Source organism: Gossypium hirsutum, chromosome A08 (genome assembly GCF_007990345.1).
Source record: "Gossypium hirsutum isolate 1008001.06 chromosome A08, Gossypium_hirsutum_v2.1, whole genome shotgun sequence".
In the NCBI taxonomy this organism is placed as follows: Eukaryota; Viridiplantae; Streptophyta; class Magnoliopsida; order Malvales; family Malvaceae; genus Gossypium; species Gossypium hirsutum.
This window is the reverse complement of record NC_053431.1, coordinates 116,244,131-116,261,031: the sequence shown is the minus strand read 5'-3', so window position 1 is coordinate 116,261,031 and position 16,901 is coordinate 116,244,131. Positions and strand designations below refer to the sequence as shown.

At 33.0% G+C, this 16,901-nt stretch overlaps 1 protein-coding gene across 1 annotated transcript; it reads right to left on the bottom strand.

Annotated features, from left to right (window-relative positions):
* Positions 1-2,822: 2,822 nt before the first annotated feature.
* On the bottom strand, positions 2,823-4,073 carry LOC107894356 (labd-13Z-ene-9,15,16-triol synthase, chloroplastic). The gene has a single exon (XM_016819639.1). It carries the CDS (start codon positions 4,071-4,073, stop codon positions 2,823-2,825), a length of 1,251 nt encoding a protein of 416 aa, XP_016675128.1.
* Between the last annotated feature and the right edge of the window lie 12,828 nt (positions 4,074-16,901).

The following is a 16,901-nucleotide window of genomic DNA, read 5'->3' as shown; positions in this document are numbered from 1 at the left end:
CTCTATCTGGTAACAGCTTAAATGGAGCAAGTAATACAAATAGCCACTTACGTTCATCTCGGATCGGTGGGAATACGTGTCTCCACACATTGTACATGTATTCTATTTTGTACACTTGGTCAACATACGTCGTGGGATCCAGACGGAGATTTTGACAACCTGCAATTACATGAGCGCATAGATAACGTAGTGCGCCAAACACCCCACAGTCGCATGTCTTGTTTCTCAAGTGTACATGATATTGCTTGCCAATAATACCTTGGTTCGGTCTGTCAAACTCCGTCACAAGAAACCATAGGTTGTCGCGATCGTGACACACTATGTCCATGGTGTTGGCTCGTGCTTTCGCCTTTTTAATCTCTTGCAATACCTTCGCGCACCATACATGGCCTCCCTGCATTTGGCCTTTATAACTCGCTGCTCGCTTTGAAAATAGTGTCGCTAAACGAAAATATGACTCTCGCACAACGGTTGTTGTCGGCAAATGATGCGTTCCTTTTAGAACAGAATTTATGCATTCAGCCAAGTTCGAGGTCATATGACTATATTGTAGGCTGCCATCGTATGCTTGTGTCCACTGTTCGAAAGGTATGTTACAAAGGTAGTCTGCGCCTTCTTCGTTAACTAAACGCAAAACCGCTAACATCTCATGAAAACGATCCTTACTTATCTCATACCATGCCAATATAAGTTGATAACGAAAATTACAAACCACTCTTCCATTCAGAATAAATTGAATATTACAAATGAAATTATATTAATAGAGATTAAATACCCATGTTGTTCACTTGTCGTCGTTCAGTTGTAGATCGATAATTTCGTAGTAGTTGAACGCAACGTGCCTTAGGTAATACTGATGGTGTGTGCGATGCCATTGGCTTCCTTGTCGCTTAATTGCGACTAGTATTCCAGTGCCCCAATCCGATATAACGCATATATCAGGTTGGGGGCAGACATAGTTAATTTAATTAATTAACCATCAACTCTAATTAATTTAATTTTTCCCTTAAAAACACTAAAACCCTAAACCACTAAAACCCTAATCCTAAAACAATAAAAAACCCTAACCTTAAAAACTTTAAACCCTAATTTAATTGATTTTTAAATTTCATAGTTAATTTAATTAATTAATCTTCAACTCTAATTAAGTTAAAATTTCCCTTAAAAAACACTAAAACCCTAAACCACTAAAACCCTAATCCTAAAACAATCAAAAACCTTAACCCTAAAAAACCATAAACCCTAATTTAATTAATTTTTTTAATTTCATAGTTAATTTAATTAATTAACCCTTAACTTTAATTAAATTAATTTTTCCTTAAAAAACACTAAAACCCTAACCCTAAAATAATTTAAAACCCTAACCTTAAAAAACGGGGCAAAACGCTTCCCTGGGGAGCGTTTTGCTGACACGTACCCTGAATTCGCGCTGACGTGGACGCACTTTGGGGGAAAATGGTCCTTTCCTGTAAATAATGAAAAAGTCAGACCATTTCGGTAAATAACGAAATAAAAGGGCTTTTTTTAGTAAATTGCCCAAGATAATTATAACCTAACAAATAAATGCCTCTAAAATAGTAGCAAAATTAACAATAAAATAAGAGTTATACAATATTTAAATAATAACAATAAAATAGTAGCAATATAATAGCAAAATGGTAGCAAAATAACAACAAACATCAACATAACAAAAGTTTAGGTTAAATCCATTTTTTAAGTTTATATTTTTATTCAAACTCTTTTATTTTTCAAGCGAGCCTTTACATCTGAACATGTAGTCCATCCTAAGTCTAGTTGAAAACAAAAACTTAAATAAATGTTTTTTTTTCATAATTGAATGGGTAAAAAAGTATCGTACTTAAATTTAAAAATATATATATTGATAACAATCTTACAAAACCCACTTTATTATATTCAATATTCCATTTTAGTTTTTTTATTGAAAAATTTATTCTTAGTCCCGGTGTTAAATTAGTGGACAAAACAATTCCTCCATTAAAATTTAACCATTAAATGTTTGATTTAGTATTTATATATAATGTATAATAATAAACTTAGCCCTTAACTTTTACATATTTATTCAATTTTATCTTTACTCTTTGATTGGAAGTAAATTAGAAAATTTTGAAACTAATAAGGCTAAACGATCAACAAGGCCTTAGTAAATAAAAAAAAAGAGTAAATCAAGCCCTTTTAAAATTTAAAAATTATTAAAAAATTATAAAAATTATAAACAAAATTTAAAAACTATAAAATTATAAAATTATAAAAATTTTATTAAAAAGTAAAAATATTGACCCAATAAAAGAGTTGGGGTCAATTTTTTTAAAAAAAATTATAACCATTAGATTTTAATGGGTCGATGTTTTTATTTTTTTAATAAAAATTTTATAATTGTTGTTTATAATTTTATGGTTTTTTAAATATATATTTTTTTTAATTTTAAAAGGGTTTAATTGATCTTTTTTAATCTGTACTAAAGCCTTTTTGACCTTTTAGTCTTATTAGTTTAAAAAATTTCTAATTTGCTTCTAATAAAAGAGTAGGGGTCAAATTGAATAAGTGTGTAAAGATTAAGAGATAAATTTGTTATTATACATTATATATAAACACAGAGAGGTTTTGCTCACTCATCTAATGTACATGAGCTAATTTGCTCATTCTTTTCTAATAGAGGGACTAAAATACAATCCAAGATATAATAAGAGGTTTTTGTGGTACTTTTACCAAAATTTTCTTGCCTAAGCCTGCTAGTATATGATAAAATTTAAATCCTCATTTCTACTAAAACATAAATTCATTAGTCAAAGGATGAGATAATTCTAGTGATAGAGCTTTAAGTTGTTCAATCTAGGGGTCGGAATAACAATCAAGGGCGTTGATTTCTCCAAGACAATTCCAAATTTTTCACCAGTGTCAGGCTTTTCACCATCCGGAACTTTCCAATGGAACATGTGCAGAAATGTAGCCAAAGTATACATCAACATCCTCTCCCCGAGGTGAAGCCCCGCACACATTCGCCTACCAGATCCAAATGGAATATAGTGAAATTTGTTCCCAGAGAAGTCCAGTTTATTAGAATCACCAACAAACCTCTCAGGCCGAAACTCATACGGATTCTCCCAAAGTTGAGAATCCCTATGCATAGCCCAAGCATTCAAGAACACCTTTGCACCTTTTGGAATAGTATATCCACCCAGGGTGCAAGTTTGGGAAGGACAGCGAGGTAGCAACAATGGGGCCGATGGGTGTAATCTTAATGTCTCCTTCACAACTGCTTGCAGATAAGGCAGTTTGTGAAAGTGATATTCCTCCACAACGTTGGCATCACCTACAACTTTTGTCAATTCTTCCTGGGTTTTTTTCATTACTTCCGGGTGTAGCATTAGTTCTGCCATTGTCCAATCAAAAGAGGTGGAGGTTGTACCGGTGCCCCCAATTACTATGTCCTGTCCATTGAAAATTGAACATACGAAGTAAATTACCAAAAGGGGACTCAAGTTTTGCCAAGGTGGTGACATGTAATATAGAAGGGAAGAAAGAACATAGTTGAAAGGAGAAACCACACCACAAGAAAGGGCTTTGATTTGTGGTCGGGAGAGCGACTTCCTTGTCTCATGATCTTTGAACTCCAAGAGGAAATCTAAAAAGTCATTATTAGAAATATTTGTATTATTTTTAGTTCTTGGATCTATGACAAAATCGAAGATTTTCTCCATCCATCGTGATGCCCTTTTCATATCTCCTTGTATCCCTTGAATGTCAAAACTAGCCAGAAATGGAAAGAAATCCGAAATATTTGGTTTCCCCCAGATAATGAGGAGTTCCGATACTGCATCTCGGAACTGAGCATTGATGTTAGCACCTATGTCTCCTTCAAGCGTGCCACCCCAGAACATGCTGGTCATCATGTTGATGACAGTTGAATATGCTAGCATCCGCACGTCAATGGTTGTTCCATTCTTGCCATATACATCTTTAATACTTTTCTTGACTTGGTTTCTCCGAAGAGCATAAAATGCATCAAGATTGGCATTACTCTGCATCTCATGGACAAAGATCCTGCGCAGCATGCGCCATTCTGGCCCTTAGGGTGTGAATGCAATATCCTTTCCACTGGAAGAGAAAGCCAGTGCTGCAATGGTTGGGTTGCGGTTGGCGAATGAGATGTCATGGTCATGTACCACTTCTTTTGCCAAGGTGGGAGAGCTAATTAAGACAAATAATTTCTGTCCAATAGAGAGCTTGTAGATTGGACCATAGATGTTGGCCAATTCCATGAAAGTTTGGTGGATGTTTCTGCCAAGAAATGGGAGGTAGCCAACGAGCGGTAAGCCGTAGGGGCCTGGTGGCAACTTAACCTTTGTGCTCCTCAGCTTCTTGAATGACAGTGAAAGTAGAGACATGGCTACTACTGCTATCAGAACAGTGTAAAGTGTTATTACCGCCATTAAAAGAGATTAAAGTGAACGAGAAAATGGGGGAGCAGTAAGAGTTAAGGAGCTTGGCCTCGAATTGTTGCAGCATGACAATCTTGTTTGCCCTTTATATAGACAGCTTGATTGGAAGTAATCTTTACCCATACAATTTTGTTTGTTAAAACTTTTTTCAATAATATATTTTATCAACACAAATTAGTGTAGGATAACCAAACACGTAACTTGGTCAACTTATTTACTGTAAATAATAATAGTTTATTGTTTAAATAAAATACTTATACATTTGTCTAAAATTAGTACATGATTGAGCTGAAGCTGGGGTTTTCTTTAGAAAAACTGAAAATAAATTTTAAATATTTAATTTGATAACACTTCAAATAATTGATTTAATATATAATTTGGTACTCAACTTTGACAAGTTTTTTTAACAAAAGTTATATATTTTAATATCTAAAGAAAATAATGTTAAGTTTTTAGTGTTTAATTCGGGTTTTAGAGTTGATTTGATGGAAGTTAATTACTAATATAATTATATTTGAATTGTTCGTAGATGTTAGTAAAACTTGATTCGATTTTGAAAAAATTGAAAAATATTTAAATTTCAAGTTAACCGAATCGAGTTATTTGAGTCAACTCAAATAAGTAATTCGAGTTTTAAGTTCGAGTCGAGTTGAATTTTACAATTTGAATAACAAATAGATACAAATACCTTTTTGGTCCTTATCAATTAGAGGTGTTCATGGATTCGGTCCACCTAAAAAATTAGGCCTGGGCCCGGCCCAAAAAATGGGCCTAAAATTTGCCAAGCCTGACCTGGATAAAAATATTAAATTCGGGCCAGGCCCGCCTGTATTAATTTTTAAATATATATAGTACATCAAAAATACTAAAAACATCAAAATAAATATTTCCTAACAAATAGAAAATAAAATTTAAAAAATATGTATACTTAAATAACACTAAGATATATGAAACTTAACAAGTAAATGCCTCTAAAATAATAACAAAATTAACAAATGCATCTAAAATAATAACAAAATTAACAATAAAACAAATTTTATACAATATCCAAACAATAAAAACAAAATAGTAGCAACGCAATAGTAAAATGGTAGCAAAATAGGGAGAAACAACAAGAAAATAATATTTAAAAATAGCATTTTTTTATCTTTTAGTGAATTCGGGCTGAGCTGGGCCTGGACCAAAAATGTCTTACTTGAGGCCCGACCTATTTTTTAAACAGGCCTTATTTTTTTTGTCCAAACGCATTTTTCGAGCATATATTTTTGCCCAAACCCTCCCACATTTCGGTGGACCTTTAGATCAGGCCAAAGGTAAGGTTAGTAGTTCGAACGGCTACATCAGTGGCTAATTATGATTATATTGTTAACTGGCAGTTCCAAGCAGATGGACTTATTAGGATTAAGGTTAATGAAACCTTCTTTTTTGTTATTATACATTAGATATCTCTCTATGTTTTTTCTCAAAACCGACTCAAAAGAAATAATTGTTTATAAAAATTACCCAAATGAAAAATCATGTATGAGAATGAACTGAAATCTATAGTGTTCGTCGGTGCCTCCAAACCTAAGGGTGAACATTCAAGCGAATCAAATGAAAAAAATTTGAGTTAATCGAGTTTATGAATCCTATTTTATGTTAGAGTAGCTAATAAAGAAAGTTAGTTAATCTGTTAGCTGTTAGTTAGTTGTCAGTTAATCTGTTAGATTACTTTTGTTATATAAAAGCATGTGCTACTCCTGTACAAAGTAACAGAAATATTATTGCATTCTTCTTGATTACTGCATTCCTCACAAAGCACGAGGACAGTAGTTGACTTAGGTTAAGGACGACGACCACCCTAAAATCTATAAATAGGTTCATTTTGTACATGTTATACACACCTTTCATATTGTATGATTTTCTCTTTAGATTTAGTCTTTAGTTTTTCCATTCTCTTAGGTTTTAGATTTTATTTTCGATCTTGTTATTTACTTTTGTGGAGAAATCAGATTCTAAAATTACTGTCAAACTCTATGAGGATTTTTAGCTTAATTCCAATACAAATTAGGCATCTTCTAAACTCTATTATTGTTCTTTATATTTATTCTTTTCATCAAGTTTATATCGTTTATTAGATCCATGAGGAACTAGTCCTCCTATGGGGGATTAGTGAGTGGAGGTATGAATAATTAACTATTTTATAGGGATTTCTTAATGGATTAGCTATTCAGGAAAGGAAGAATCTAAACTCTAGGCCTGACAACTCTAGGAAGTCATTAAGGTGGAAATTAACCCAAATTTGGTATGGCCTATCCGTGAACACCTTAACCCTGAACCGGTCTGGACTGTGACGTCGAAAGACAAGTTGTTCTTGCCGACTCAGTATTTCAGTAGACGAATCGGAAGATCCTACTGGGTATTGAATAGTTGATTAAATAAGAAAACCTGAGACAACAGTTGATTATAACTACCAAAGCAAGTTAATCACCCATGCCCAGATTTGATACATATTTGATTATTTGATTTCTCGTTTTTTTCATTTATTTACTTTTCATTTATTCCTTTCTTATTTTTTTAGTATAGTTTATCAAACTCCTTTTAATTCTCCGTACTATAATTTGATTAAAGTACTAATTAGATCTATTTATGTTTAGATTTGAATTAAGGTAGTGCTAGCCTCCATTGGATACGATCCTCGGAGTACTTACCTACTCTGTTGTAACTATATTAAAATCTGACTCGTATACTTGTGAATACCGTATTTCACATCTTTTGTGCAGGATTTCTACTTTGGACGTTGGTAAGTTCGAAGGCGGTCAAAATCCTCATAATCTTTTGAATTACACTAATAACATTTCACAAAAAGTGAGAAATTGGTTGTACTCCTCCTTTCGTTTGGCCATCTCTTCTTGAAGTACTCATCAATTGATCAATGAAATTGAATATGGCGTTAACATTTCGTTTTGACCTCTTTGTAGCAATGAGAAGGAATGTAACGCTTTCGCATCACTTGCTTCAACTCATCTCGTGTTTCAATTAACCTTTTGTATTTTCTTTGACTATTAATTCCAAGTTGAATTCACAAACTCAGCGCATAATTTGAAAAATCAAAGCTCGCCAATAAGACTTTTTCCTTTTCCGAGCATTTATCGTGATGAAGCATAAGTTTAATTTTTAATTCTCACTCACAATATACTTTGGGATTGTAACACCCCTTACCCGTACTCGAGACCGAGACAAGTACGGGGCGTTACCAGACATATACTCGGACACTTTCGAAAAATACAAGTTATAAATTTTCATTCTAATTTAAAACTGACTACACGATATCATAGTGTCCCGATTATGGACGTACAAGGTCCAAAACATATGTTAAAAGTGATCTGGGACTAAACTGAGAACTATAAAAAATTTTAGAAAAATTACTAGGGTTATGCCTCACATGCTCGTGTGCTTAGGGACACGCCCATGTGTCCCATCAGTGTTGAATTATTTGGATTTATTTTTTCATTTCGAACCTACAGGGATTTTCACACGGCCAAGCACAAGCCCGTGTCCCTGTCCTGTTCCCTCACACTGCCTAGACACGCCCGTGTCCAAAATCCTGGACATTCTGTTTATGACATCATCATTCATTTTGAGGCACACGCCCGCACGCTAGGCCGTGTCCTCCACATGGTTGAGACACACGGCCGTGTCTTTACCCGTGTGTTTACTACCATGCAAATTGACCTAAAATTTTAAGTGCAGGGGACACACGGCCGGGCAGCACACCCATGGAGGCTGACCGTGTGTCACACACGGCCTAGACACATACCTATGTGTCTACCCATGTGGACCTTTTCAGGGCTATTTTCCAAGCCTTTGGTCACCCTCTATCATCCATACGCAGTTAAAGATATCAATGGTATGTAACATGGCCTAATTATACTTTTGAATAACTTTGACATAACTCGTTGCATGTTAACCTCATCTCATCGGTTTAGTACATGCTAAATTATCCTTTTCGCATTAAGGATTAACATAGCACATTTTATGCTTAGGCCATATTATAACCATATACCATTATATGCTATATCCACTCTCAAATTATTAGGTTCCATTTCAAACATCCATTCATGATAAACCTCATCATCATACCTCATGAAACATTTAATCATAAACATGCATTATTAGTAGGTTTACAACCTACATAAATATGAACCATATCTCATGGCCATATACAAAAGAATAAGTATACCATTTATACCCTTACATTGGCTAGCCAAATGACACATAACAAAATAACCAAAAATCCTATACATGTCATTAAACAAAATAAAAAGTATCTATATACCAAAGCAGAACAAGTCGATAGTGTGTTGATTCTCCAATCGTCTTCCAATCTTCACGAGTCCACGAGCTCTGTAAGACAGGGGGAAAGAGAAGAGGGTAAGCATTTATAGGCTTAGTAAGTCCGGATAATTGGAAAGTAACTTACCGGTTATTTAACATACAACCACAATAGGTAATAATTCCAACAAGCATGAATTAGTTTCCCTATCACATGCACTCAATCATCAAGTTAGTCTCATAACAATGCATCATATCATTAATATTAGATGAGCTCATCGATTCAATATTCACATTCCTATTTCTCATGTTAATCCCATTGAATTTCTTAGAAATCTCGATGGATAGCCTAATTACAGTCAAGTCATATAAGTTATCATCTTAAGTACGCACTCCCGTGAACTTTATATCTTACGCTGGAATTACCAGTCCAGGCTAAATCCCCCATAGTAGTAACTCATAAAGCAATGTCGGGATTACGAGTCCAGGCTAAATCTCTCTTGATGACAATTGCTCTCATAAGCTCAGATCTGAATTGCTAGTCCAGGCTAAATTCAGTCCTCAATCAGATTACCCGTCTGGGCTAAATCCTTAATGCACCCATATTCTTCGGGAGTCTCGATCACTCAAGGAACACCAGTCCGGGCTAGATCCTTTCTATTTTGAGATCATTGGATTATTCGTCCGGGCTAAATCCTTTTCTACAACACATGTAGGATCTCATGTCTTGAAAGCCATAGTTTATCCATCGGATCTCCCTTTCAATTTCAACCAAGACATTTATCATCTTTCATTTACATAAGCGTATTTCATGAATTATCATGCCATGAATATCTAAATTTTCATACATTCAAGAATATGCATGTTTAAGTATATGAAGAGTTTACTTCGGGTTATATGAACTTACCTGGTAATTGCTTCGGTTTCATATTTCGATTATTCCGAAACCTTTTGTTTTCCATGATCGACATCTAGAATTGGTTCCTCGGGGTGTATATCAATAAAATTTGACTATTAATACATCACATTTTTCATTTTAGGATTTAAAACTCACCCCTGGGCAAAATGACTAATTTGCCCCTAACCTTTCACACTTTTACAATGTAGTCCTAAGGCTTGTATAATGAGATGCATGGAATTTCTAAGTTATCCAAGCCTAGCCGAATATTTTTCTTGCCTATAGCAGCCTACATTTTCTTTCATTTCACATTTTTCTACCCATTTTCACAACTTTTACAAAATGGTCCCTTAAGCCATTTCCATGAAAAACTACTTAGTAAAAGTTGTTTACTATCCTTTAAACTCTCATATTCCACCATAAATCATCAAAACACAAACATCTCATGCATGGTAAATTTTTTAACTCCATAAATCATCAAAACACAAACATCTCATGCATGGGTAAATTTTTTAACATGAACCCTAGCTTGAAATATGGGTAGAAATAGAAAGAGCATGTTACGAGGATATCAAAAATACGAAGAACGTTAAAAACGAGGCTAGGGAGCACTTACTATTGAGCTTGAAAATGTTGAAATCCCTAGCTATGGAGACCCTTAGAATTTCGGCAGCATGTAGAAGAAAATGAGTTGATTTTAGCTTGATTTTTCCCTTTTTATTTAGTTTATTACCAAATGACCAAAATGTCATTCGTTACTAAACTTCCAAAATTTTCCATGCATGCCCATTTTTGTCCAAAAACTTAGAAATTTAGAAAATTACTCTTTAAAGACCTCTAATTAATAATCCATAGTAATTTCATACTAATTGATTCTAGAACCCAAGTTTTGCAATTTATTCAATTTGGTCCTTAATTTCTAATTGGACACCTTACACATAGAATTTCTTCATGAAACTTTAACACATGCTTATTTTCATATCCTAGACCTTATAATGATCATGAAATAATTATTTTAAAATTGGATTTGTGATTTCGAAACCACTATTCTGGCTAGGCCTTAATTCGGGATGTTACAGGGATCATTCTTCTCACAAGAACCCAAAGTTTCATCAGTGTAACGATATCCTCGTCTTCTAGTATTAGAATGAATACAAGGCTTTTCATTGTCCCCATCGTCATCATTGTTACGAGTACCCAAAGTTGAGACAGTTGGTTGGAAATTAGTTTATAAGAACACAAAGAACACCCAAAATACCCAAATTTGATACCAAATGATAAAGATGATGATCTCCACAATTTGAAAAGATTGTTAATGTAAGACCCCTTACCCGAGTTCGATGCCGGAACAGGATATGAGATGTTACCTGGCTTAAACACATACACACAATCATTTTCGGGTCACAAAATTTTGTTCGATTTTTAAAACTTTCAAACTTTTTCTTAACGACCCTAATATAGACTTACGAGGTCCAAAACATGCTTTGGAAATGGTTCGAGAATAAACTAAACACTTTAGAAAAATTTGAAAAATTTCAAAGTAAATAGGGGCACATGACCGTGTGAAAGGGCGACACACTCGTGTGTCTTCTTAACATGGCCATGTTTAAGGCCCATGTGGCTCACACAGCTTGAACATATGGGGACACGCCCGTGTTCCTAGCCCGTGCAAATATATTTTTCGATTCGAACCTATAGGGGCTTTCACATGGCTTGGCACACTCCCGTGTCCATGACCCGTGTCTCCCACACGGCCATGACACGCCAGAGTTTCAACCCATGTACAAAAACCTTGACATTTTGTTTCTAATGTCAGCAATCCTTTAAGGGCACACGACCATGGTACACGCCTGTGTACTAGGCCGTGTCCTCTACACGGTTGAGATACATAGCCGTGTCTCCTTTCGTGTGGTTGCTACTGAGCATTCTATTTTTCCAAATTTAGGTGTAGGGGACACACGACCTGACTACACGCTCATAAGACAAACCATCTGTCACATACAGTCTAGACACACGCTCGTGTGTCTGCCCGTGTGGATAAAAAACAAGGCTATCTACCAAGCCTTTTTGCCACCATCACTTGCACCAACCTACACAACATCAAACATAACCAATCCAAGCATAACGCACACATAATCAAATAACCACAACCATGAAAATTTTCATCAAATTCATTTAATAATAATCAATATTAGCCAACATTAATGGCCTATACAAAATGAATATCACATTCATATGAGCCAACCCTTGTGGCTAAACTAACATGACACTAGACAAAAGACCAAGTCCCTATACATGCCACACTTAAAACATTTAAACTAGCTATACCAAAAGCTTCAGGTGATAGTGTGATTGATGCCTCTGACATCCCTGGATTCCTAATGCTAGCTTGGCGGCACTATATGAAAATGGAAAAGAGAGGAAGTAAGCATAGAGCTTAATAAGCTGCATATAAATAAGTAACAACATCAACTATACGTTTTTAAACACATAAAATATTATAAATCAACACAACATTAGAATATTATAAATCAACACAACATTCTTGAGTGAATAAAAGTAAATATCACTACATGCTTATATATCACAAGTATAAGCAAAGATTACAAAATCGTCCCAAAATCATTTTCATAGATAGAACTTACTCATGTCATTCTTACCATTAAGGTATTCTAACTAGACTCATATATCATGAGTTTCGAATAAGAACATGTACCACTCACAACATGATTATATCATTCCATATCTTTATCATAAGCTTTAAAATAACCTGTGAAATCATTTGGGGTACTAAAGGATATCTGATAATCCTCACACAAGAGAGTAAATTGCTGATGCCATGTCCCAAACATGGTCTTACACTGTCTCACATGTCGAGGCCGATGCCATGTCCCAGACATGATCTTACACTAGCTCTCGTCTCAATGCCGATGCCATGTCCCAGACATGGTCTTACTTTGGCTCTCATAACATTTTCGATGCCATGTTCCAAACATGGTCTTACATTGGCTCTCATAATGTGGCCGATGCCATGTCCCAGACATGGTCTTACTCTGGCTCTCATAACATTACTGATGCCATGTTCCAAACATGGTCTTACATTGGCTCTCATAATGTGGCCGATGCAATGTCCCAGACATGGCCTTACACTGGCTCTCATAATGTGGTCGATGTCATGTCCCAGCTATGGTCTTACACTAGCACACATATCACCCAAATGTAATGGCATGGATATCCAATCTATTCCTAGGTTCAACCAGAAATTTACCACATTAAATTTCATCATGCATTAATCATAAGCATATTCAACATTATTTTTCAAATTCAATCATTCCACACATAATAACGATAAATTTTCCTTACTTATGTACAACTTACCTCGGTATACAAAAGGTGGGCGACTAGTCGGTTTTTAATCCACTAGCTTGGCTTTCCCCCAATCTAGGTCTAGATTTCGTATTTCTTAATCTATAACAATAAAATTTACTAGTTTAATCATCAAATTAATCAAGACATTTTATAAACTACATTTTTGGTAAAATAACAAATTTGCCCCTAGACTTTGTAAAAATTACAATTTTACCCCTAGGATCATAAATCGATTTTCATCAAATTTTATCACTAACCAAGCCTAGATGAATTCTTTGTATACTAGAAGCAGCCCAAAATTCCAATTATTACTCATACTTATCACTCATTTTATCATCTTTACAAAATGGTCTATTTTAGGTGTTTTCATGAAAATCCTTTCACAAAAGTTGTTTGTTTAACAACCATGATTCATTTTATTCCATAAAATTTCAGAAATAAACATGATTACTATCATGTCAAAACCACAAACTCTCAATCATTTTTCAAAATAGCCCTCCCATTAGTTAGCTTAAGCTACAAGGGCCCCAAAAGTACAAAATCATTAAGAAAGACCATCAAAATCACTTACTTGCAAGACTCTAAAGTTGCTGAAAATTTCAAGCTCTCATGGCCTTATTTCTTGAACAAAATCAGGGGAGAAGAGAAGAAATGAAAAAAAAAAGATAACTTTTTCCTTATTTTATTATATTCTAGTCAAATTAGTTACCAAATTTCACCTAATTTTGACTTTACAATTCTATTGTCCCTATATTCAGCCACTAACAACTTTATGGTCTATTTACTCAATAAAGACCTCTAATTTAATGTTCCATAGCTAATTGACACCTTTAGCTAATGAAATAAAACTTTTGTCCCTTATGCGATTTAGTCCTTTTTCGAAATTAAGTAAACAATCGCTAAAATTATTTCACCAAAATTTTTATGCACTCATATAATCATGCTATAACACATAAAATAATATTAAAAATAATTTATCCGGCCTCGAATTAGTTTCGAAACCATTATTCCGACTAGGCTCAAAGTCGGGCTGTTACAGTTAAAACTCTTCTAAAAGAAAACTCAAGAGAAATTGTACAAAAGAAAAACTCAAAGAGAATTTATTAACTCAAAAGAGAAGTTAAATAATAATGAATTGATTTTGTGTACAATGTAAAGGCCTTTATATAGACTAGCTAAATAAATCTAAATAAAACTCTTCAGATTACTAGAACTCTAATTAACATAAACAAGAAGTAATTTTAATCTAAACTTTTTTGTCGACATAAAACTCCTAAATAACTTAAAATACTTCATAATTATAAAAAAAATTAGAATAAAATAATAAAAAAATTATAAGAGGTGATAAATACAATATTGGGCTCATATATAATAAAAAATAAGCCTAAAACTTGAACCCAATATTATTTAAACTCAAATTAAAAGCCTAAATCTCGTAATTCTCACCATAATCTCGTCCAGAAATTCTGGCCACGCAGTATTTCTCGTCATATTATTTAAACCCAATATTATTTAAACTAAAACGATTGTAACTTGAGTTCCTGAACTCGAAATCAAGTAATTTAAAGTGTGTTTCCAAGCTAAGAGATTGGTCTTCAAATGTTATGAAGACATCGTAATCCATAAATGTCTACATCTCGTACAAATATTTGTCACGAGTTAACTAATCTTTTCAGCTTGAAAATTGACAGCTTGGTTGGGTCTTGAGGTAGTGTAAGCCCATCACATCCATGAGTCTGAAATTGGGTCCTGAGACTTGCATCAATATTGAAAATGAAAAAAAAAACAAGAGAAAGGAAAATGAAAAACCTTCTCCCCCTTTTTTTTCTTTTTTTTTCATTTTTTTCCAAATTTTTTCAAGTTTGTTTTACTAATCCCATGTTTATTTCCTTCTGTTTTGGTTCTTTTTATTAGTCTTAGTTTTGTATTTTTCATTTTTGCCTTCACTAATAATTTTTTTGAATCACTTGAAATAAAATATACATCAACCAATAATTATTAGATGTAATATTTGGATCAGTTCTTGGGTGTATATTGTTCACGAGTTTTAAATGTACCATTTGGATCAGTGCCTCAGTGTATATTGTTCACGACTTGATGCGAAAATTTATTAGATGTAATATTTGGATCAAATATATCATTTTCAAATAAGTATGAAAATTAAACATGTTGACCAAAATTATATACAATAATGTAATGTGAATGTTGTTTCCAAAAATATACAACAACCAATAATTAAATTTACAAGGATAAAAAATGTTGGAACCTCAGAGTTGTCCGGAAGGATGTAACGTTGAGGCACCCTTTGTTGGTGTCGGGGTTGCTCAATGCGGTCCATATTCTCTGTTGGATTGCTAGTACGCCTCATGGCGTAGCGGAAAAATTATTTCGACAATCATCAACCACAGATCCATGTACGATGAATGAAGCAGGTTGAAATATAACTTCTTTACTGAAACCGTTAAAAGGATGTTGCTGATTCGATGTCAATTCCAAGGCACAACGAAAAATATCTCGACCTCTACATAGTCCACCTCGTAAAAAAGAACAACCACTTTCTCTTGAATTTTTCAGAAAGAATTAAAAACGGTTTCTAATCCTTTATTTTATTAACTTGGTAACCTTAACACACTAAAAGATTATCATCCTTTTATCCTCTTTGATATCACATATTAAAAAGGAAACCCAGGATTATTCTCTTATTAATAGAGAAGACAAATGGAAAGTTAGAAAAAAATAATTATATTCTTTTCAAAAGAATATAGGATTTTTCCCTTATTATTAATAGAGAAGACAAATGGAAAGTTAGAAAAAAGAATTATATTCTTTTCAAAAGAATATATGATTATTCTCTTATTATTAATAGAGAAGAAAAATAGGAAGTTAGACAAATGAATTATATTCTTTCCAAAAGAATATTAATTTTCATATTTTTTATATTTTGACCGAAATTAAATTAATATAATTGTTTATATTAATAAATTCAACAAAATATATACAATTAATGTTTTGTATGAATTAAATTCATATGCTAATTATATTCTTTCCAAAATAATATTAATTTCCATGTCATTTATGTTTTGACTGAAATTAATTAATATAACTATTTATATTAACAAATTCGGTAAAATGTATACAATTAATTTTTTGTATAAATCAAATTCATATATTAATTATATTCCTTCCAAAAGAATATTAATTTTTATGTCTTTTATATTTTGACAGGAATTAATTAATATAACTGTTTATATTAATAAATTCGGTAAAATATATATAATTAATATTTTGTATGAATTAAATTCATATATTAATTATATTCTTTCCAAAAAAATCTTAATTTCCATGTCTTTTATATTTTGACCAAAATCAATTAATATAACTGTTTATATTAATAAATTCGGTAAAATATATAAAATTAATATTTTGTATGAATCAAATTCATATATTAATTTTATCTATGTTCTCTATTTGTGTACAACAAGTTTGCACATATAATGTGTTTAATATTTAACTCTAATGCCCCAAAAATTTGAATATTTTATTTGTTAATTTTTTTAAAATTAATTATTTGTTTTAGTGGTTAAGAGCATTGGTTGAGTGTTTGAGGTTATGGGTTCAAATCTCTCTTTTGAAAAAAAATTGGTTATTTTTGTTCCTAGTCCTATCTCTGTCTATTTGACTTAAAAATTATTTTTTTGTTCAATTTGTATTAGAATGAGCCTGCTAATTCAGTGGTAAAGTATTAGCTTACCTTATAATTTTTTGCTCGAATCTTTGCATGAGCGAAGTCGCAAAATTTTTGCTATTTTTGTTTGAGCTAACCATGTAGTGGTTGTGATTTAATCAAATTTTATCTTTAG